The sequence below is a fragment of the Paramormyrops kingsleyae genome, chromosome 3 (assembly GCF_048594095.1).
Source record: "Paramormyrops kingsleyae isolate MSU_618 chromosome 3, PKINGS_0.4, whole genome shotgun sequence".
In the NCBI taxonomy this organism is placed as follows: domain Eukaryota; kingdom Metazoa; phylum Chordata; class Actinopteri; order Osteoglossiformes; family Mormyridae; genus Paramormyrops; species Paramormyrops kingsleyae.
Genome location: NC_132799.1, coordinates 59,694 through 81,360, shown reverse-complemented (window position 1 = coordinate 81,360; position 21,667 = coordinate 59,694). Strand labels below are relative to the sequence as shown.

The 21,667-nt window shown below is 45.5% G+C and overlaps 2 protein-coding genes across 4 annotated transcripts; both read left to right on the top strand.

Annotated features, from left to right (window-relative positions):
• The first annotated feature begins 3,240 nt into the window (after positions 1-3,240).
• Positions 3,241-9,892, top strand: vps26a (VPS26, retromer complex component A). Of its 2 annotated transcripts, none has more exons than XM_023829131.2 (9): positions 3,241-3,367; positions 4,394-4,543; positions 5,637-5,712; positions 6,807-6,963; positions 7,171-7,335; positions 7,592-7,698; positions 8,142-8,210; positions 8,321-8,463; positions 8,658-9,892. In XM_023829131.2, exons 1-9 carry the CDS (start codon positions 3,365-3,367, stop codon positions 8,769-8,771), a joined length of 984 nt encoding a protein of 327 aa, XP_023684899.1. In that variant the 5' UTR covers positions 3,241-3,364; the 3' UTR covers positions 8,772-9,892. The 2 variants fall into 2 exon arrangements, with proteins under 2 accessions (XP_023684899.1, XP_072565420.1); XM_072709319.1 differs by lacking the exon at positions 3,241-3,367 and adding an exon at positions 3,454-3,566.
• Positions 9,893-10,375: 483 nt separating this feature from the next.
• On the top strand, positions 10,376-21,387 carry supv3l1 (SUV3-like helicase). 2 transcript variants are annotated; one of them, XM_023829048.2, is made up of 15 exons: positions 10,376-10,801; positions 11,057-11,134; positions 12,245-12,352; positions 12,511-12,625; positions 12,784-12,952; positions 13,185-13,296; positions 13,540-13,617; positions 15,399-15,490; positions 15,660-15,840; positions 16,019-16,112; positions 18,723-18,942; positions 19,290-19,370; positions 19,594-19,770; positions 20,031-20,179; positions 20,358-21,387. In XM_023829048.2, exons 1-15 carry the CDS (start codon positions 10,519-10,521, stop codon positions 20,752-20,754), a joined length of 2,334 nt encoding a protein of 777 aa, XP_023684816.1. In that variant the 5' UTR covers positions 10,376-10,518; the 3' UTR covers positions 20,755-21,387. The 2 variants fall into 2 exon arrangements, with proteins under 2 accessions (XP_023684816.1, XP_023684817.1); XM_023829049.1 differs by lacking the exons at positions 10,376-10,801; positions 11,057-11,134; positions 12,245-12,352; positions 12,511-12,625 and having other exon boundaries at positions 12,794-12,870.
• The last annotated feature ends 280 nt before the right edge of the window (positions 21,388-21,667 follow it).

Here is a 21,667-nt window from a genome sequence, read left to right as displayed (position 1 = left end):
ATGATTTAGGTGCCATAAATACAATATCCAATTTAATAAATTCTTTGTGAACAGTATCAAATATTTTAACCAAAGGGATACTTAATGTAAGAGCAAAATTAAACTGTTTAAATGTTGTTCAAGTTTTCAAGTTGCTGATCTGCTGATGTGTATCTATTCACTAAGACAAAAGAATAAGCACATTTATTTATGTGCAGGTGAACAGTGAAGGTTTCTGTAGTTGTAATTGTGCTTGATTGTTCTGTTTTGTTTGTAACGTTCTTCCACCGCGAAACTGCTAGTAGCCATGATGATAAGCACTTCCTCTAAAGCTGAAGAGAGTTCTGTAAGCTAACTACAGAAATAAGAAATAAGCACATCACCGTTGGTACCATTTAACTCTTCAATTTCTGCTCCCAAACTATTTTTCCATGCAGTCCTGGGTGTAATTTTGTGAAAGCATTGCCAAAGAAGAAATCTGAATGATTGCAATATGGTTCTGTGGAAGAAAAAAGTTGTTTATTTAAACGTTGTTGACTCCTGTCCTGTCCCCCTGAGCTGACTGTGGAGACGGGCATTTTGCTATTGGACATGTGGGTAACCAGTTAGTTCTTTTATTGCTTGTCATTATCCTACTACGTCAAGCAGCTACATTTTAGAGTCTGCAGTTTCTTTCCACCAAAGTCTCCCAATATCCTGGGCAGGCAGCCTGTTTGTCGCGATGTACTGTACAATTGGAGTGGTTATTAAATTAATGCCAATGTGGTTTTCCTATGAACATGAAACGTATTTTATTAGTACTGCTTATTAAAAATATCTGAATATTTGTATAGCCGGAGAAATGAACCATAATATATACTTCAACAGTTCTAATAGCCTACAAATGGCGTTATTATCACGACTACGTGGCATTTCATTTGTTCTTTTTCCTTCCTGAGCTGCATTCCGACATCGCAGTTTTTTGTTTAGATGAAAACCCGAGAAACTACGTTTACAATAAACCCTGCAGATTACATTAAAACTGATGTCATGACAAAGAATAATTTACGAAATGATTACTAATGTCTTTGTGTTGGCTTGATTTTTTTTTTCTTTTTGAAGGAAGATCGGGGCTAAAATACTTGGATCAAGCTACAGTAATCGGACCTAACAACACCCGTGGGTGGATTACTAGCAAACATACTAGTAAACACCAACACAAATTCCTGTTTTTCAGTGACCTTGACAGGGATCATGGTAAATGCCTTGAGTCTGGATAAAGACAATCTAGTACTAATTATAAGCTTGTGCTTGAAATAAGTCTATACTGTCTCGGTAGTCCGCCTGCATCGTCCCTCCACGCTACAATTTTATATATACAGTGGTACCTCGGTAATCGAACTCATTAGAACTCGAATTTCTTGAAAGTTGAACAAACCAGTTTGACCTAGAACTCGATCTGAATATCAGAAGTCGAACCATGAATGCTGACCTAATATAAATTGTTCGCGCCAGGAAATGAGTCATACTACAATACAATTCTTACTTTAATGCCTTCTTCACAGACTGGACGATTAACCAAATAAAGCAGCGCAACATTACAGTAACTAACAATAAATAAACCACTAACTTACATGTACTATTAGAGCATTTAAACTTTATTTTACCAGGTAAATTAACTGAAAAGCAGTTCTCACTGCTTTACGTGATATTCGGGAGAAATAGCAGATTACGCATCGGAACTGCCAGGGATGCAAACGTCATGCGTGTAACTAAATTCTTCAGCTAATAAGGGCAAAGGTGTGTCTTCACAGAGGCGGTTCCAGTTTGTGCAGCCGGGTGAGCGGTCGCAATGCATCTAACCGTAATGCATTGCGTCAGGATCAGAATGCGTTGCTTTAAGCCAGCGCTGTAAGCAAGTCAAACGCACCGAATGACCGGACTGGGGAAACAAACTGAAACGCAGACTTAATACAGAGGACTAATGAGAACAACCAGAAACAGCTAATCGCATGGGGATCCCACACGAGGTTGACGAGGGGGCGTGGCACACGGAAGGAGCGGACGATCGGGGCGGACAGGGGTAATGTTGGGATAAGATCTTCATCGTTTTGGAAGCCATTAAGAAAAAAATGCTGTTCTTGTTTTATCCTGTTCATTTTGTGTTTAAATGCTAAAAACAACATATTTAGGTGTAATTTTGGGGGGCCGGGAACCAATTTTCCATTATTTCTTATGGGAAAAATTCGATCAGAACTCGAACTTTTTAGGATTCGATCCAGAGTCCGGAACGGATTAAGTTCGAGAACAGAGGTACCACTGTGTGTGTGTGTGTGTGTGTGTGTGTGTGTGTGCAGCAAGTAGGTATTGTGATATTTTCATTGTTATTAAGCTTTACGCATAAAACAGTGTTTTTCCCACCACCTGCCTGACACACACACTGACCTATGACTGACTGATCCCATCTCATTTATGACAAAATTCACAGATTAACTTGGTCAATATGAGCCTGGATTGGTCCGTGTGGGTCACTTTTTTTTTGGGTGTTTTGGGATTAGGTCTCCTGCAATTCCACTTAGCCATAAACCTCAATGAAGTGAAATGTGCCAAAATTAACAAACAAATCTGCTAAAATACGTTTGTGACTTTTTCCACAACTCAGTGTTCGTCTAATGCATTTCAATATGATTGACAGTATGAGTTTTGGAAATAGGCTTCATTTGTCAAAACGGCTGTTTTAACCCCTTCTGCCTCACGCATATATCATTCACTGACAAACGAACTGTGGACTGTAAAAAAATCACAAATCAGACTGGTCAGAATGAGCCTGGTTGGACCTGTTTATATGGTGAATTTTAAAATTATTATTCGCGTTTTAAAAAAAAGGCAAGTAAAATATCGACAGACTTCGAGACGGGGGATGACGCCACCTGAATTCACAAATCACAAAATGCCACTCTCTTTACTAGTGTATGTCACTGTACTGTCCAGATAGGCTAAATGTAACGGAATCCCAAATCGCTAACTAGAGACTATTGTTACCGTGGTACATTAGTTAAAGGGGGAATGGACACACACACATGTGCGTAGTTAGATAGCTTACTATGGTTTGATTTATTCTTGACATTGTTAATTAAATGGTAACCTGTTTCGACAATAAGTTTGTTCCCGGTCTTTAGCCCGAGGGTTTGGGGACGAGTCACATGACCGGAGCGGGAGTCCCGGGGCGGGTGGGGCGAAATCACATGACCGGAGCGGGAGTTCCGGGCTGGGTGGGGCGAAATCACATGACCGGAGCGGGAGGCCCGAAGGTGGGTGGTAGTCACATGACTGAGGTGGATTTCTGCGAGGATTTTTCGCAGGGATCCAAACATACGGACGCGGCTGTGCAACTGAGCGTTCCGACATGGTGAGTATTACTGGACGCTGGCGGGACGTCTCTCCACCGGTAAAAAAAACCCGCTTCCATTCATTTTGGGGTTTTTTTTACACAGGTCTGTTTTTATCTGTCGGGGCACGAGCAGGAGGCCCCAGGAAAGCCGATGGGCGGAAATGCGCCGAGGCCGACTGTGTTTACCGCGCCCGTGTCCTCGCAGCACTGTGCCTAGGTGTCGATGAGTCGCCCCGTCGCAATAAATCACACCGCTCCTCCGCGTTATCGCTCCGAAACCACGCTCCGCCTTGGCTGTTTTAGGCAGCCAGGAGGTCCCTTTGCACGGCTCTGAAGCAGCCAATTGCACATCTCGGTGGCGAACTTAAACGGGCCACTTGGGTTAGATTCGGGGGGAGGGAGTAAAATTCAGTGAATACAACCGCTTTTGCAAATTTTCGTGCAATATGTCAGGCGGGACGGCGGATGACAGCTGCAGCACCCATAAAACCCCACCTCAGGTGTCGTCTGACGCGGTAACAATATCTGAAGGGCACCGTCTTGGGAAGCATGCAGCGTGGCCATGGGTCAGGCTATGGGGAGCGAGGAGGCTGCCGTCAGCTCTGATCTGAGTAGGAGAAGGCAGATTTGTCAGACCGCAACGTCCGAATTGATTTTGACGCCTACTGGCATATGTTGGTGCCTACTCACGGACGGGATGTGCTGTCTTTGAAATAGCCATCGGTCTGATGCCGTCTCGTCTTGAGGGTTATTTGAGCTCAAGAAAAAACTACAGAATCTCTAGTTCAACTAATAATTTGGTTTAGACTTGAAATCAAACACCTGACGATCCTTTATTAAGTTGTAATGCATGTTCTAATAGGCCCGATGCATTCGGGCTGTAATGTGTCAGTATAGTACCTGTAAAAAGGCAAATTCTGACAGGCTGTTTATTTCTTAGTGCCCAATAGAGTAGCTTGCTGTGACTCTGCAAAAATGTCCCCCCCGCCGCCCCCAAGAACATCCTGCTGCATGTCCCTTGCACGTGTGCCATGTTTCTTTCAGAGTTTCCTGGGAAGCTTATTCGGCCCGGTGTGCGAGATTGATGTGGTCCTTAATGATGCGGACTCCAGGAAGACAGCAGAGCTCAAGATGGAGGATGGGAAAGTGGAGAAACACTTTTTATTCTACGATGGAGAGTCTGTCGCAGGGAAGGTCAGTCTTCCTGTCCCTCACTGTTCTCTTGGCTTTTCCATGGGGAAGGAACTGGGCCCCATCTTCAGTGCCTGTGAAACTTCTGGGGAGGTTATGGTTTTCAACTTACCGACTCTGTTCAAAATCAGTATCAGAGTGCGGCGTTCACAAAGACACCAGGTGATAAGTAATTTTTCAGGTTTGTATCCTCCATAATTAATGTATACTTTCATAACTGTCAGTTTAGTAGCAGAAGGAACTCCTGCCTCTTATTTTGTAACTTCTCCAGATGAAATCTCCAGGTTCAAGGTGACCCACTCGAAGGGTGATTTCAGAAACCTTTCTGGGGAAACGTACGTGATGAAAAGTTAGCATCATACACATGGGAATGCACATGCTGATGGTTAGAAATATTTGCTGGAAGAAATAAATTCTAGGGCACATAAATGGCATAGGCACTGTGGAGAGTACTCCCACAGGGTGGAGGGCTGACTTGCAGTTTGGTGTGGTTTGGGTGCCACCGGGTGTTGTTCAGTTTGCTGTCCTGGGTGGTCCCCTTCTTAGAATTAAAAAAGATTTTACCTGACCTGGTCTTTTTTGTGCTTTACTTTTCATTAGATTGTCTCAGTAATGGAGGGGGGTCTTTGGTGCAGTGATTTTATCACTGGGTTGAGATAATGACTCCGAGATTAACCTGGGATCAATGAGGAAAGGATGGGAACAGGATATGAGGCCTTTCCAGCAGAGGGGACAACCTTTGAAAGTCCGTGAAGATGAACAGAGCTTTGGCCACAAAACTTTCTTTAAATTAATAATATATCATTAAATGTAACAAGTCTTATTGTAGCTTTCATATCATGTGGTAATGATATTTTAAAAAATGCCTCTGCTGAAAGGGTTTGCAGAATGAGGGTTTGTATGTGAGGGTTTGCAGTCATCTTCAGTTGATTCCCACTTGTGAATGATCACAGCCTCTTTCCTTTGTGCCATAACATAATGAAAGTCCCCAGGAGAGCATCACTACAGCAGGCTGCCTGCTATCATTTCCTGAGTGTGTGTTAGGCAGAATGAATCTCCACTGTACCCTGTGACTCCCATGAGACCTGCATTCCAGGTGAACCTCACCGTGAAGCAGACTGGGAAGAGGCTGGAGCACCAGGGTATCCGAATCGAGTTTGTGGGCCAGATAGGTGGGTCTTCATCCTGCTGCCGTTTATGCTCATGGCTGTCGGGGGAGGAGGGTATGCTTTTAAATTCCTGAATATGATGTGAATTTAACCCTGTGGGTGTGGGGATAGGGTGGCATTTATAGTCACAGGCTCCATTTTCCTAACGACTTCAGGATAAGGAGCTTAGTGGAGCATGTGTTTGTCACATGAAGATGGAGGCCTAGAGTATGTTTCTCTGAGACCCTTAGCCAGGGTTTGAAAAAGAGACCCAGGGGTGCAGAGTGGGTCTCATTCAAGATTCAAGAGGGATTTATTGTCAATACAGCAATATCCATGGTATACCGTGCATCGTAATGCCGTTTCACCTAGCCCTCCCCATGGTGCGTAGAATATAAAATATAGAAAAATATAAGCAGAGATTACACACTTAAGTACCTTGAGAGCTATAAAAATTTCTGTACCCAATTAAATACCTATTAAAAACTATAAAAATCTCTGTACATTAAACAGGGACAGCAGGAGGACATAAGACGTTTCAAAAGTGACTGTGCATTATAGTTTCCAGGATATTGTATAGACAAAACAGAACAAGACAGGACAAGACAAAACCATGTGCAAAAATGTCAGATGTCCAAAGCTGCAGAGTGGTGCAGGGTGCAGAGGGGGTCTCATCGATCACATTATTGATACTGTCTATTTTTTAAAGTCATTGGGTATGTGAAACGTGAGCCTAATTTTCTATTCAGGTGAAAATTTAGCTTTAGGTTTTATTTTTAGCTCTTACCCTCATCTGGCTCGACCCTCCCTGTTGCTCCCGTGTGATGTATTTAGGTCATATTTTGGTCCTTTTTTCTGGGCTTTTGAGATGATAGCAAGGAGGTGGGGTGGCTCTGCAATTTTATTCAGCCGACGCTTTTATCCAAGGTGATGTATGTTTGAGGAAGCAGGGATGGCGAGTACCAGGAGCAAGCAGGGGTTTAGGGCCTTGCTCAAGAGCCCGATCATGGGAACATAGTCCTCCCAGCCAGTCTGGGGTAGGCGCCGGGCTCACAGGTAGCTGAGCGTCTTGAATGAGATGATGATGATGATGAAGCTCCCTCTCCCACGGCACTCAGAGCTCTTTGGCGACAAGAGCAACACGCACGAGTTTGTGAACCTGGTGAAGGAGCTGGCGCTGCCTGGCGAGCTGACGCAGAACCGCAGCTACGACTTCGAGTTCATGCAGGTGGAGAAGCCCTATGAGTCATATGTGGGGGCCAATGTGCGGCTCAGGTAGGTCTGGAAGCACAATGGGGTCTCGTTTGCTAGGGCTTGGTCCTGAGCGTGCTCTGAGGAATTAGGGTGCAGCAGTATGAGCTGTGTCAGTCTGGATTTGCCCAGGATTCAGACGGTGTGGATGTGTGTGGATGGATGGGGCTGCCCGCCTGTTTTACTCAGCGTTTCAGCCTGCTCACATGCCTGTCTCCCCCCCCCCCCAAGATACTTCCTCAAAGTAACGATAGTGAGGAGGCTGTCAGACTTGGTGAGGGAGTATGACCTCGTCGTTCATCAGCTGGCCACGTACCCGGACGTCAACAACTCCATCAAGATGGAAGTGGGCATTGAGGACTGTCTTCACATAGAGTTTGAGTACAACAAGTCTAAGTAAGTACGCCACCATGTGGCAGAGGGAAACTGGCGGTCCTGAGTAGCCGGTGAACTTAGACTTTAAAGAGACTCCGAGAATACATGGGTGGTTCTGACACCTTTTTTTTTTTTTTTTTTTAATAAAGTGTTTTTGTTTTCTGGCCTTTGATGATAATTCAATCAAGCTAAGATTGTGAGGGACTATTGAAATGTGTGTTTTGACCAGTAGGATGGCTGCTTATAGTTTTTATGTCTAATTTTATTTCCACCCTAGATACCACTTGAAAGACGTTATTGTAGGCAAGATCTACTTCTTGTTGGTGAGAATCAAGATCCAGCACATGGAGCTTCAGCTGATCAAGAAGGAGATCACTGGAATTGGTGGGTCATTGATTCCTTGGAACTTCAGCCAGTTTGGCTATGAATAAACTTCTCTGTTACTGGTTTAAAACTGCACGTTACAATTGGTTGATTGATTCACTTCTTTCATGGACATGGAAAATAAGTCTTGGGAGCAAGGGCCCTGAGTTATAATAATGTTATAAAGGTATATGAGAATTTAATTTCTAAAGGTTGGTATTTGTGCCCTTCGTCTGAACTTGCAGAATTCTTTAGACTCTGTGGGTACAGCTACTCTTAGGATGCTTGCATTGCGGGTGTTTCCCTTTTGAAAGGTAACACCAGAGTTGTTACAAAGGATGTTGTGGGCAATACGCATAAAGCTCAGAAAAAGCTTTAGCTTTCTTGCACATAAATGTAAATGTAATTTTACTAAATCACCAAAATAATTACTAGAAAACCTAAAGTGCAGTTTTCCTCCATAGGACCGAGTACAACTACTGAAACAGAGACTGTAGCAAAGTATGAGATTATGGATGGAGCACCAGTGAAAGGTGGGTTTCCAGTAAAAATTGTGAGTTCTGTGTTCACCAGTACTTGAATGTCATGGAAATTGTAGTCAAGAAAACAGCGATAGTACCACTCACTGACTCTCCTGTCTCAGGGGAGTCTATTCCCATCCGACTGTTCCTGGCTGGGTATGACCTCACTGCCACTATGAGAGACGTCAACAAGAAGTTTTCTGTCCGCTACTTCCTCAACTTGGTGCTGGTAGATGAGGAGGATCGGAGATACTTCAAGCAGCAGGTAACAGGCCATGCCTTTGGCCTGGAAAATGGGCAGTCAATAGAAATGGCCATTAACTTGATTGAAGTCAACCAGTGTGCTTTTAGCAAATGTCCTTGGCCATCTGCTGCAGAATGATGATTGCTGAGGAAATTCCCTCTGATGCTTAAAAGCTTTAGGCAGGAATAAGGCCTTTACCCCCTTCTGGTCCACAGGAGATCGTTCTGTGGAGGAAGGCCCCTGAGAAACTGAGGAAGCGTAACTTCCACCAGCGGTACGAGTCCCCGGAATCCCGGCCGGTGGTCTCTGCTGAACAGCCGGAAATGTGAAGGACCGGGGGGGGAGGGGGCAGGTGGGGATTCAGCACATCGGTGGATGGAATGAGGCCGAGAGCAGGCCCACCCCAGCCGTTAGTCATCTTTCTCACGTCCATCCTGCATGGTTGAAACTGCCACGCTCACTGGCGCCATTTGGTTCCATGTGACAGTCTGCAGGTGCTCATGTGTAACATGCAGAGAGATCAAGAAACACTGGAACATTTCAAAGGTACCTTTTTTCAAATGCTGCTTGGCTCCACCCCCTATCCCTTCCAGATGGAGGAGAGTAAGGAGGGAGGCCTACATCAGAGAGTGTTCCTCACACGCTTGTGCGACGGTTCATTTGTGAGAGTGAGGAGTCATGTAGATAATGAGCTGGGGGCCTGTTTTTAGGAATGCACCATTTTGAAGGAATACTGCTTGTTTCCCTAGGTGTCGTATTCCTAATTCCCTGAAATGAATACCCGCAAGAATTTATTTATGGTTTATAGTTTGTATAATCTACATTTACTTTTCATTCACTTATTATCTCTTGGTTGTGTTTTATTCTATGACGCATACACAAAAATATACATTTCAGCAAACTGTTTAGAAATGGATGCAGCGTAAAGCAAAAACACTAGAGGACAGCTGACTGTTTTAGAGTTGCTCCGAAGCCATCCGGTCCGCTGCGTGAGCCTAAGAAACACTGTCTGTACTGTACACGCGCTGTTTCGGGGGGTAGGGGGGTCTATTTAGTCTGTCCTCAAATATTTTTGTTTGCTATGAGTTAATTGTTTTTTTTTTTTTTTTTTTTTTTTGTAAGATGGAAGACTTAGTCTTAGTGCTTTCATATGTTCTAACATGCGGCGGCACGGCATCCACTCGCGAATTCACAGTTATGCTGCAGACGCCCACTACGGGGCGATCGCCATTCCTCCTGATTTTTGTATGTAAGTGCCTGTAAGGAGCAGATATTACGTACAGTTATGCCAAATAATGTCTTGGCCACTTGCATGTTCACCCAATTTTTACAATGCCTGATTTGAACAATAAAAAAAACGAGATTTCTGTACATTGAAAAATTGTACATATCCACCTCGATATATTTATCCATCTGTCTACAATAAAAGATTAATTTTTACTTGCATAAATGTCTGTCGTCGCTGTGGTCTATTGGAATGTTATATTGTTTAGAACGGACATCGACAGGTTACGTTTTAATTCACAATTTATACACATCTTTATTTTACTGTAGTTAAATGAGAAATATTTCAGATGTGCTGAACACTGGGATTTAACGAATTTCGATAGCAATACGGAACACCAAGGCACAGATTGTTAGCACCTGATAACGTGAGGGATACAGTTTGAACGACAATGTTTTGCTGTTTTCTTAAATGTTGCACTTTGACCTTTCTTGAGTTTGGGTCCTTAGTCGTGATGTCATTCGACATGAAGCAAATGCGGCTCCTGCAACTGTAGTAAAATTTTAAAATATATAATGGCTGCATATTAATATTGGGACGAATCAGATTTTATACTCTGCATGTGCAGTGAATTCTAGCAGAAATTCAGTGCTATCTGAGTACATATTGTGACACGCTTTGTATATTTACAACATGCATTTCAGAGGACACCTACTCGGAAACGGTCCTTCACCACGTTGACTGAGAGACTGGTGTTGACCGTCCTCTGCCACAGTGTATCGCTGTACAACATGTGGAAATAGAGACTGACTGACTGAAAACAGTGACTTTGTTGGTTTTTGTGTTTAAAGATGGCCATGAATCGTTATATATTCTTGTTAACACGGGTCCAGCCCCGGGTTAGGCAGATCTCCTTCCGTAATGCTGCTGCTTCAGTAGCTGATCTGAATCAGCCCAGTCGAATTATACCGTTGTACGGAGATGGCAGGACACTGACCATAATTTCACGCCGAAATTTCTCGAGCAGCTCATCCCGACCTCCAGATACGTCTCTCTTTGTGCCAGTGGACATTAAATCTGAATTTTCCGGCGACGGGACTGTTGGAGTTGAGCTCACCCAGCCGCTGGATAAAAGTACGTGAGCCGATTTAAGGCAACATCATGTCAACTCCCATTATATCGATAACTGTAAATTGTGGAACGCAATTAATCATATTTACATCTATATGGAAACGCTTATGCTTACCGATATAGAGCTGAGTCTGTGTGTCTGTGCTCATGCTTACGTCATGTATGAAAATGAAGTTCGAGCTCGTGTTTAACCGGGGGGCGGACGTGCTGAATCCCTCCTGGTGATCAGTTACTGTCACGTTCGTGCCGTTTTAACAGGCGAACTTCTCAAGGCGCTGAACAAGTTCTACAAAAAGAAGGAGATGCAAAAGTTGGCATCTGAACACGGTCTAGATGGTGAGAACATTTTTCTAAACTCTTGGCTTCCCATTTTTTCGCGCGTTGCTTATTTTTAACTGCGGTCAAGCTATCCGTGCTTAAAATATGAGATGCACGCATATACATGACATTACGGTATCAGCCGTACATTACGGTTTAGGACTCCAAGCGATCGTCCATAGGAAAAGAGTGAGTACTCGTATGTACAAAATACAGGATATACTTAAATGCAATTAATGTCTTACTTTCCCATAATGTATGAACAAGTCATATAGCATCAGAAAGGCAACGTTCAAGGCTATTTTCTAAACAAATCTGGTCAGATTTAATATACCACTTAAAAGAATGCACTTTGAAATCCATATAATTTTATGTTATGAGCCAGGTTGGACAGCTCATTTCTCAGGATTATCCCCTAAGGTACAAACATATCTGGTACCCCCCGAAAGGCAAGGACCTAGGCTATATCTCGACCAAATTTGGTCAACTTTCACTGTAGCATTTTAAATAAAATCCACTTTGAAATCCATGGGTTTACAGTACATGCATTGGCATATATAAGCCAGGTTTGACAGGTCATTTCTCAGGATTATCCCCTAAGGTACAAACATCTCTGCTACCCCATAAAAGGCAAGGCCCTACACTATACCACCACCAAATTTGGTCAACATTTGGCGGTATAGTCCTAGGTCCCCGCCTTTCAGCAGGTACCAGAAATCTTTATGTGGCCTCTACCCAGTGGTAGAGGCCACAAGGCAGGAGTACATTCACTAAGGGATACCGGTCTATGGCATAGCACATACACATGCACACACACACAGCAATACGGTTTAGAGGCACCAGTCACCCTCGGTGCATGTCTTTGGACTGCAGGAAGAAACCTGCATAAAATCAGGACCCCCGCACAGTTAGTATAGAATTCCAACCCCTCACCCTGTAAGTATGTTGGTGACCACCTTTTGATTATGGGTCTAAACTAGCAAAAGACCCTCCATTCCCCCCCCCCCCCCGCCCCTGGCACCACCAGGACATTCTTAGAGTTCTACATCAGCACTCACTGACCCAGATCAGAGTGTGGCAGTGGAGCTGGATTTGGTGTCCCTGACTGTGTCCCCTCCTGTCCCTCAGCTCGCCTCTTCCACCAGGCCTTCATCAGCTTCAGGAAGTATGTCTTGGAAACTGAGACACTGGGTGCCGACCTACACATCATCCTCAGTGACATATGCTGTGGAGCAGGTGTGTTTCCATTTTACTTATTTATAAGATGCTTTTATCCAAAGTGATGTAAATTTGGGGGCAGACAGTTCCTGGAGCAGGGGTTAAGGGTCCAATCCTACTGAGCCACCCACTTCCCATTTATTTTTTATTATTGCTGATTTCTTGACCGATTTCAGGGCACATAGATGACATCTACCCATACTTCATGAGGCACGCCAAACAGATTTTCCCCATGTTGGACTGCATGGATGACCTTCGCAAGATCAGCGATTTGCGTGTTCCAGCAAACTGGTAAGCGCTGCGGTCCCAGGTCCCAGCTTTGAGTGTCACACCTTGGTTTGTTGCTCTCTAATACATCATGTTTGTCACAGACAGCTGCTGCTTCCTGCGTAGCATTTGATATGAGGGGGCACCACAGCCTGTCAGACACGACATGTCCTGTGCTTTAGGTACCCTGAGGCCAGAGCCATCCAGAGGAAAGTCATCTTCCATGCTGGTCCCACCAACAGCGGGAAGACCTACCACGCCATTCAGAGGTACCTGGAAGCGAAATCTGCCGTCTACTGTGGCCCACTGAAGCTGCTGGCCCACGAGATCTTCGAGAAGAGCAACAACGCTGTCAGTATGATTATTCCTGGCCTTCTAACTTGGTTTATCTGCTTATACCTGAAGCTTGAAATTGGCCAATTGTAATCTGAATACATAATATTGAACCAGCTACCAGCTAGCTTCATGGGGTCTTTGGTGTATTAAAGAGCTGCTTTGCTGCATGAGCTCTCCACATCCCACTTTTGGTTACTGGCACTGACCTTCTCTGTCCCATTCAGTGTCTGCGCTTGTGTCCTCACAGGGAGTGCCGTGTGACCTGGTGACGGGAGAGGAGCGCACCTTCGTAGATACAGATGGAAAGCCATCCAACCATGTTGCCTGCACCATTGAGATGAGCAGTGTCACAAGTCCATGTCAGTAGACACTTTCAGCTTTAAGAATCAAATTCATGCATGCATGCATCCATCCATATATCTAATCTGTCTTTCATCTAAAATGTAAAAGTTCAGGGTACCCACAAGCATTTTATTTTGCACTCTGGTAGCACAGCCAAACCAGGTAGAGCTGGCATTGTCTGGTCTTTGTTGCTGTTCCAACACTTTGGCAAATGTGCTGAGAGGTGGGACACACCCCTCAACACCCTCTTTCCCTTCCAGATGAAGTGGCAGTGATTGATGAGATCCAAATGATCAGGGATCCCTCCAGAGGATGGGCCTGGACCAGGGCATTGCTGGGTGAGTCAGGTCACATGGATTATTGACCGGAGACTGGCTAGGTTACTCCATGACCTTAATGAGATTCTTCTTGAACCACTCCTTTGTTGCCTTGGCCGTATGTTTAGGGTCATTGTCTTGCCTGAAGACTCACCCACAATGCATTTTCAGTGCCCTGGCTGAAGGAAAGAGGTTCTCATCCGAGAATTTACGGTACATGGCCCTGTACATCTTTGTACAGGGGTTATAGTCGGCATTCCTTTCCCTCCAAACACGGCGAATATAGTTGATGCCAATCAGCTCGATCTGACCCCACCATATTTTTCCAAGCCTCATTGGAGTTATTCAGGTGTTCACTGGCATACTTCAGAAGCGCCTGAACATAGGCCCTCTTGAGCAGGGGTACTTCCGAGCACTGCAGGATTTCAAACCTTAATGGCAAAATATGTTACTGATTGGTTTTGTTGGTGACTGTGGTCCCTGCTGCTTTGAGATCATTAACGAGCTCCTTGTGTAGTTCTGGGGTTAACCATCACTCTTCTTAAGATCATTGATGCTGCATGAGATGAGATCTTCCTTGTGGTCCCAGACCGAGGGCAATTGACAGTTATTTGGTCTTTCTTCCATTTGCGAATAATTACACCAACAGTTGTCACTTTCTCACCAAGCTGCTTGCTGATGGTCATGTAGCACATTCTACCTTTTGGAAGGTCAGCAGTCTTGTCTGTGATGTCTTTAGACAGCTCTTTGGTATTTCCCATGGTGATAAGGTTGATGATGTAGACAGGTTAATGATCCAAGAATACTATTTAAGAAAGTGATGCGATTAATTGAGAATGCTGGCATTGTATCTGTTAATACTTAAGTACTATTTGTGTTGTGTTGGTGCACATGTACAGTATATTGCCAAAAGTGTTGTGACACCCCTCTAAATCACTGAATTCAGATGTTCCAATCATTTCCATAGCCACAGATGTTTAAAATCGAGTACCTAGGCATGCAGACTGCTTCTACAAACATTTGCAAAAGAATGGGTCGCTCTCTGGACCTCAGTGCATTCAAACATGGTACCGTGATAGGATGCCACTTGAGCAATAAGTCCTCCACGGATGAGCGAGCCTGGTGTGGAGGAACTATACTGGCTTGCACAGAGCCCCGACCTCAACCCGATAGAACACATTTGAGATGAATTAGAGCAGAGATGGCAAGCCAGGCTTCCTCACTAATGCTCTCCTGGAAGAATGGTCAAACATTCCCATAAACACACTCCTAAACCTTGTGGACAGCCTTCCCAGGAGAGCTGAAACTGATATAGCTGCAAAGGGTGGGCCAGCTCCATATTAAAGCCTATGTATTAAGAATGGGATGTCATTAAAGTTCATGTGTGTGTAAAGGCAGGTGTCCCAATACCATTTGCAATATAGTATACTTGACCTAATTTATTGCTGGCTTGTAGTTTATGTATAATTATCTCCCTAGATAAATTACAAATTGATTTGTACCTGTTACATACTGATTTTTTTCTTGTTTTGTTCAGACTGTTTGTTAAACCTACCATTGAAATGATAGACCTCATTTTTGTATAAATGGGTGAACTTAGGAATTCAACAAATAATTATTTCCCTCACTGTATGCTAAATAATGATAATATGCACTCAGTGGGTAGCAGCTGAGTGTTCTATATATAAAGCACCTAAACTAGGTCAGGAAGCTCACTAGCTGTTCCGCATACTTGGTGTGCACTCGGTAACTCCCGGAACTATAGCTATACCCATTGTTGATGCTCTGCTCTTCACCAACAGGCCTGTGTGCCAACGAGATCCATGTGTGTGGAGAAGCGGCGGCTGTGTGCTTCATTAGGGAGCTTATGTACACCACGGGAGAGGAGGTGGAGGTGTGTCCGAGCCGGGGGGGATTAGGGAGTAGGGGGGGAGGAGTTGGGGGGTCCGGAGCATTCAGACCAACCAGCCAACCGCATACGGACGTGATCTGAAATGCATCCCATGGCTGAAGCTTACTGATAAAAGCAGACAGTCCAGACAAAGAGGCGTCTCTCTGAATAGGTTCGCAGCTATGAGAGGCTCACGCCGTTCTCGTTGATGGACCACGCCGTGGAGTCCCTGGACAACTTACGGCCGGGTGATTGCATCGTATGCTTCAGCAAGAACGACATCTACTCCATCAGCAGGCAGGTAGAGGCCCGCGGCCTGGAGTGCGCAGTCATCTACGGGAGCCTGCCCCCAGGTAAACCCCACTTTCCCCATCCCTTTCGCAGTTGTGATCTCTGTCACATGATATTGTACAAATCTCCTGTGGGTCACAACCATTGTCATGTGACTAGACTTTATCCAACCTCCTATTGGACATATGTCGGCATGTGATGCATATTAGATTTAAATACTACATTTTTTATGGACAACAGGCACCAAGCTGTCACAGGCAAAGAAGTTCAACGACCCGGCTGATCCTTGCAAAATCCTTGTTGCGACAGACGCCATTGGGATGGGGCTTAACTTGTGAGTATTTGAGGGATCCTGATGGTCACCTGGTCACTGTATGCTGGGGAGTTATGATCTACAGGTTGATAAAGCTTTCTCTGGGTAGCTAAATGTTATTATTACACCATCTACTTGAAATTAGTATTTACTTCAAGTATAGCCACATGTCTAGAAGTACCCGCAGGAAGTATTAGTGTAGATGCTCATTAAAAGGCCATGTAGGTTTAGCCTGAGCTTCTGTGCTCATCCTGCCCGTATGGGTTTAGCCTGAGCTGTCGTGCTCTTCCTCATCCTCCCTGTATAGGTTTAGCCTGAGCTGCCCTGCTCCTCCTCATCCTCATACAGTAGTATGCAAAAGTAAATAACATATTTTGGTCATTTTTTAATGGAAAAGATGTAAACACAGTCTCTGTAGGAAATGGAAAAAATGCACAATATTTACACCAAACATTGATGCATAGTTACTTTTTATGTCATAAATTTAGCAAAGATAAAAAATAAAAACATTATTGTGGCACTCTGCAAAAGTTTGGGCACCCTACATAATCAGTACTTAGTAACACCTCCTCTGGCAGATATCACAGCTTGCAAATGCTTTTTATAGCCAGCTAAAAGTCTTTCAATTCTTGTACTTGGGATTTTCTCCCATTCTTCCTTGCAAAAGGCTTCTAGGTCTGTAATATTCTTTGGTCGTCTTGCATGCACAGCTCTTTTAAGGTCTACCCACAAATTTTCAATGATTTTAAAATCAGGGGACTGTGATGGCCATTCCAAAACCTTCAGCTTGTGTCTCTTGAGGTAGTCCATGGTGGATTTCAAGGTATGTTTAGGGTCGTGGTCCTGTTGTAGAAGCCATCCTCTTTTCAGCTTCAGCTTTTTTACAGATGGTGTGATGTTTGCTTCCAGAATTTGCTGGTATTTAATGGAATCCATTCTTCCCTCCACCCGAGCAATGTTTCCTGTGCCACTGGCTGCAACACAACCCTAAAGCATGATAGATCCACCCCCATTCTTAATAGTTGGCAAGGTGTCCTTTTCATGAAATTCTGCTCCTTTTTTTCTCCAAACATGCCGTTGCTGATTGTGGATTCTATTTTAACTTAATCAGTCCACAGCACTTGTTTCCAAAACGCATCAGGCTTCTGTAGATGTTCTGTTGCATACTTCTGACGTTGGATTTTATGATGGGGATGCAGATAAGGTTTTCTTCTGCTGACTCTTTCATGAAGGTCTTGTGGAACGGTGCACCACCACTCCTGAGTCTGCTAAATGTTCCTGCAGTTTTTTTGCAGTCAAATGGAGGTTTTGATTTGTCTTTCTGACCAGCATATGAGCAGTTCTCTCCAAGAGTTGTTTTGGTCTTCCAGATCTCATCTTGACCTCCACAGTTCCCCTGAACTGCCATCTCTTAATTACACTTCTCACTGTGGAAACTGCAAGCTGACAACGCTTTGCTATCTTCTTGTAGCCTTCTCCTCCATTGTGGGCATCAATAACTTTCATTTTCAGAGTCTTACACAGCTGCTTAGAGGAACCCATGGTTGTTGAGTGTCCACAAGTGTGTGCACAAGGTTTGAAGAGTCAGTGTATCTGTGAAGCTTTGAAATTGGCACGAGCTGACATTTACTAATGACAGCTGTTGCCATGCATCAGATCTAATGAGCTGATTAAGGTCTGAAACCTTGTAAAAAGAATCCGAGACTTTGGAACTCTTAGGGTGCCCAAACTTTTGCAGAGTGGCATAATAATGTTTTAATTTTTTATATTTGTTCAATTTATGACATAAAAAGTAACTATGCATCAATGTTTCGTGAAAATATTGTGCATTTTTTCCATTTCCTACAGAGACTGTTTACATCTTTTCCATAAAAAAATGACCAAAATATGTTATTTATCGAGGGGTGCCCAAACTTTTGCATACTACTGTATGTCTGGAGCCTGAGCCGCTGTACTCCTCCACCTCATCCTCCCTGTATGGGTTTAGCCCAAGCTGCCTGAGCCGCTGCACTCCTCCACCTCATCCTCCCTGTATGGGTTTAGCCCAAGCTGCCTGAGCCGCTGTACTCCTCCACCTCATCCTCCCTGTATGGGTTTAGCCCAAGCTGCCTGAGCCGCTGTGCTCCTCCACCTCATCCTCCCTGTATGGGTTTAGCCCAAGCTGCCTGAGCCGCTGTGCTCCTCCACCTCATCCTCCCTGTATGGGTTTAGCCCAAGCTGCCTGAGCCGCTGTACTCCTCCACCTCATCCTCCCTGTATGGGTTTAGCCCAAGCTGCCTGAGCCGCTGTGCTCCTCCACCTCATCCTCCCTGTATGGGTTTAGCCCAAGCTGCCTGAGCCGCTGTACTCCTCCACCTCATCCTCCCTGTATGGGTTTAGCCCAAGCTGCCTGAGCCGCTGTACTCCTCCACCTCATCCTCCCTGTATGGGTTTAGCCCAAGCTGCCTGAGCCGCTATGCTCCTCCACCTCATCCTCCCTGTTTGGATTTAGCCCAAGCTGCCTGAGCCGCTGTACTCCTCATTATCCTCCCTGTATGGGTTGAGGCCGAACTGCTGTACTCCTCCTCATCCTCTCCATATGGGTTGAACCGAAACTGCCATGCTCCTTCTCCTCCTCATTCTCTCCCCCAGGAGCATTCGACGCATCATCTTCAACTCCCTGCTGAAGCCCAGTGTCAACGAGAAGGGTGAAAAGGATATGGACACCATCAGCACCTCCCAGGCCCTTCAGATTGCTGGGCGGGCCGGCCGCTTCAGCTCTGCCTTCCAGGAGGGCGAGGTCACCACCATGCACCGGGATGACCTACCCATGCTCAAGGAGATAATGAGTCGCCCTGTGGACCCCGTGGAGGTGAGGAGGGCCGTCAGTTGGGATTTTGGGGCAGTCTGAGGCCTCTGGTGGCATCCAAAGATGCTGACTGACCTTCTTCTCGAAAGCCTACCCTACTTCTGGTAGAGCAACCCACAGGCATGCTCTTGTCCTACCAGAGCACACGGACACTGAACTTATAGTGACCTTCTTCTTGGGACTAGAGCTGTTTATGGGTACCAGCGGTTTCATGTTGTGTTGACCTTTCTGCTCTCACTTAGGAGGAAGGTGACCATATCACTGTAACAGCAAACAGAGACCATGCCGAGCCCACACTGACAGGCAGGTCAAATTGATTCTACCTTAACTGTCTATTACTCTGTTTGCAGATGGCTGGCCTGCACCCGACCGCTGAGCAGATTGAGATGTTCGCCTACCATCTGCCAGAAGCCACACTCTCCAACCTGATTGTAAGCTAAGTGAAGCACAGTGTCTCTATGGTTCAGCTGCATAATTTCTATGGATACAGGCTCACGCTGGTTATCCTGTTAGCCTCGAGGTTCTGGGGGCCCAGCGGTCATCAGCGATCTTCCGCCACGGCTCAACTAGAATGTTTTTAAGAAAGGTGGCATGTATGGCACTGTGACAGATAGAACACAACCTCTGTTCACTTTGCTTTTGCCTGTCCTGCAGGACATATTTGTGAGCTTGTCCCAGGTGGATGGCCTCTACTTTGTCTGTAACATCGAGGACTTCAAGTTCCTGGCGGATATGATCCAGCACATTCCGCTGAATTTGCGCTCGCGATACGTCTTCTGCACAGCGCCCATCAACAAGAAGCAGCCATTCGTCTGTACCACCTTCCTTAAGGTTCGGGCTTTGATGGAGACCATCCCCCAGACCCCTGGGGGGGATTTAATGGGGGTTCATTGTTCTGTTTTCTTTCTAGGGGTAGTCAGATAATTATTCTAATAGTGCAGACTTCAGTCATTTCATTGGTGAATGCAGTCACACTCATATGTAAGTTGTCATCATTGGCAGCCATACAGTTTTAAACACGGATCATGCACACTTTGATGGGAAAAGCCCTGCCCTATGGTAACCATTGTAATGTGGAGCTCTACCTCCAGTTTGCTAGGCAGTTCAGCCGGGATGAGCCCCTGACCTTTGACTGGGTGTGCAGGCATGTGGGCTGGCCTCTGGTCCCACCCAAGAACATCAAAGACCTGGTGCACCTGGAGGCTGTCCACGATGTGCTCGACCTCTACCTGTGGCTCAGGTGAGTGTGACCCACCCCTTTGTGCGTCGAGGCTTCATTCTCCTGTCACCCGCTGTGAATTGGTGTGAGCCTGACGCATTTCCCATGTGGGAGTTTCCTGTTTGTGGTCAGCATGGGGCCACGTTAATGCGTGGTTTTAGTGGTGATAAATGCCCGTGATGTTCTGTCTCTTCTCCAGCTACCGCTTCATGGACATGTTCCCCGATGCCAACCGAGTGCGGGACATCCAGAGGGAGCTGGATGACATCATCCAGGCTGGTGTCCACAATATCACCCGACTCATCCGGGCCGCGGAGGCCCATGGCTCCGAAAATCTGGCTGAAGCCCAAATGCAGGCCTCTACCCAGGCCCGGCGCCGACCGCGGGGGTCCCAGGCCCTGGGCCCCCTGGTGGGGGATGCTGGAGATGTTGGCTCTCTGAGCTCGCGCCTGGTCCAGGAGGGCCAACTGACTCGGGAGCTCCTGCAGCAGCTCCAGAGGGAGTGGTCTCAGGGGGCCCAGCTAGGCAGGACCACGGGCAAGCAGGCGAAAGGTAGCATGGCCAAAGGCAAAGCGGCGAAGAAGAAAACTAAATAACACCCCCCCCCCATATTACTGCCACGGCCCCAGTTACATCATTGAAGCAGAGGCCTTTGTTGAAAGGCCAGGCGGCCGCTATAGGTCTTTCTATTCATGGCAGCAACATTGAGGGAGATGATTTGCATTTTGGAAATATTTCGGGAAATCGTAGTACAGGAGGAATGTTGTCATCCTGTTTGCGTAGAGCTGTGGAGGGGGCGCTGGACGGACCCTGTTAACCGGATACACCCATGTCAAAAGACGAGCATATGTCAAAGGCTACTGGCATGACCTTCGCTCCCCGGGAGCAGGGAGCCGTGCAGAACAGAAGAAGGTGGAGTGGAGGAGCGGAATCAAGCCTAGACCCCCTCCTTCCATCTCATTATGGATGGTAAAACGTGGGGGGGGTCCTGCCATTCCTCACTACTTGCTTCCTGGTCATCATCTCCATCTTAGTTGGTCTAGTGACAGAATGCAGCCATGCTGTGTCCCTCTTTTTGGCTGCTTGACTGGCTGTCCTGTTAGTCTTTTATTCTCTGAGAATTAAGTTGGCAGATTAACAAAAAGACTCACGTTTACTATGTCAGATAATGGATAAACTGAAGTGTAATTAAACATTGTACATAATAAAATATTCAATATTTTGACCAATTTCTCCCACATTTTATTAAAGTTCGACTGGAATGTGAAAAAGATACCTGCTTAATAGTGGGCATTTAGCAAACATGAAACATGAAGTGTGATTATTTTACAGTTTAATCTGTTCACCTTTAAACTCTCTGTGGGGAGCAAAAAGAAAATCGAGTTTTATCTTTTTTAGTAGTACGTGGGTTCCGTCTGTGTGGCTGATCTATTCCCAGTCTTACTGCCAAAGCTGCCGTCATCTGAGGTCACAGGGTCCACAAAGTTGTGAGAGGGATAGGTAGGCCTC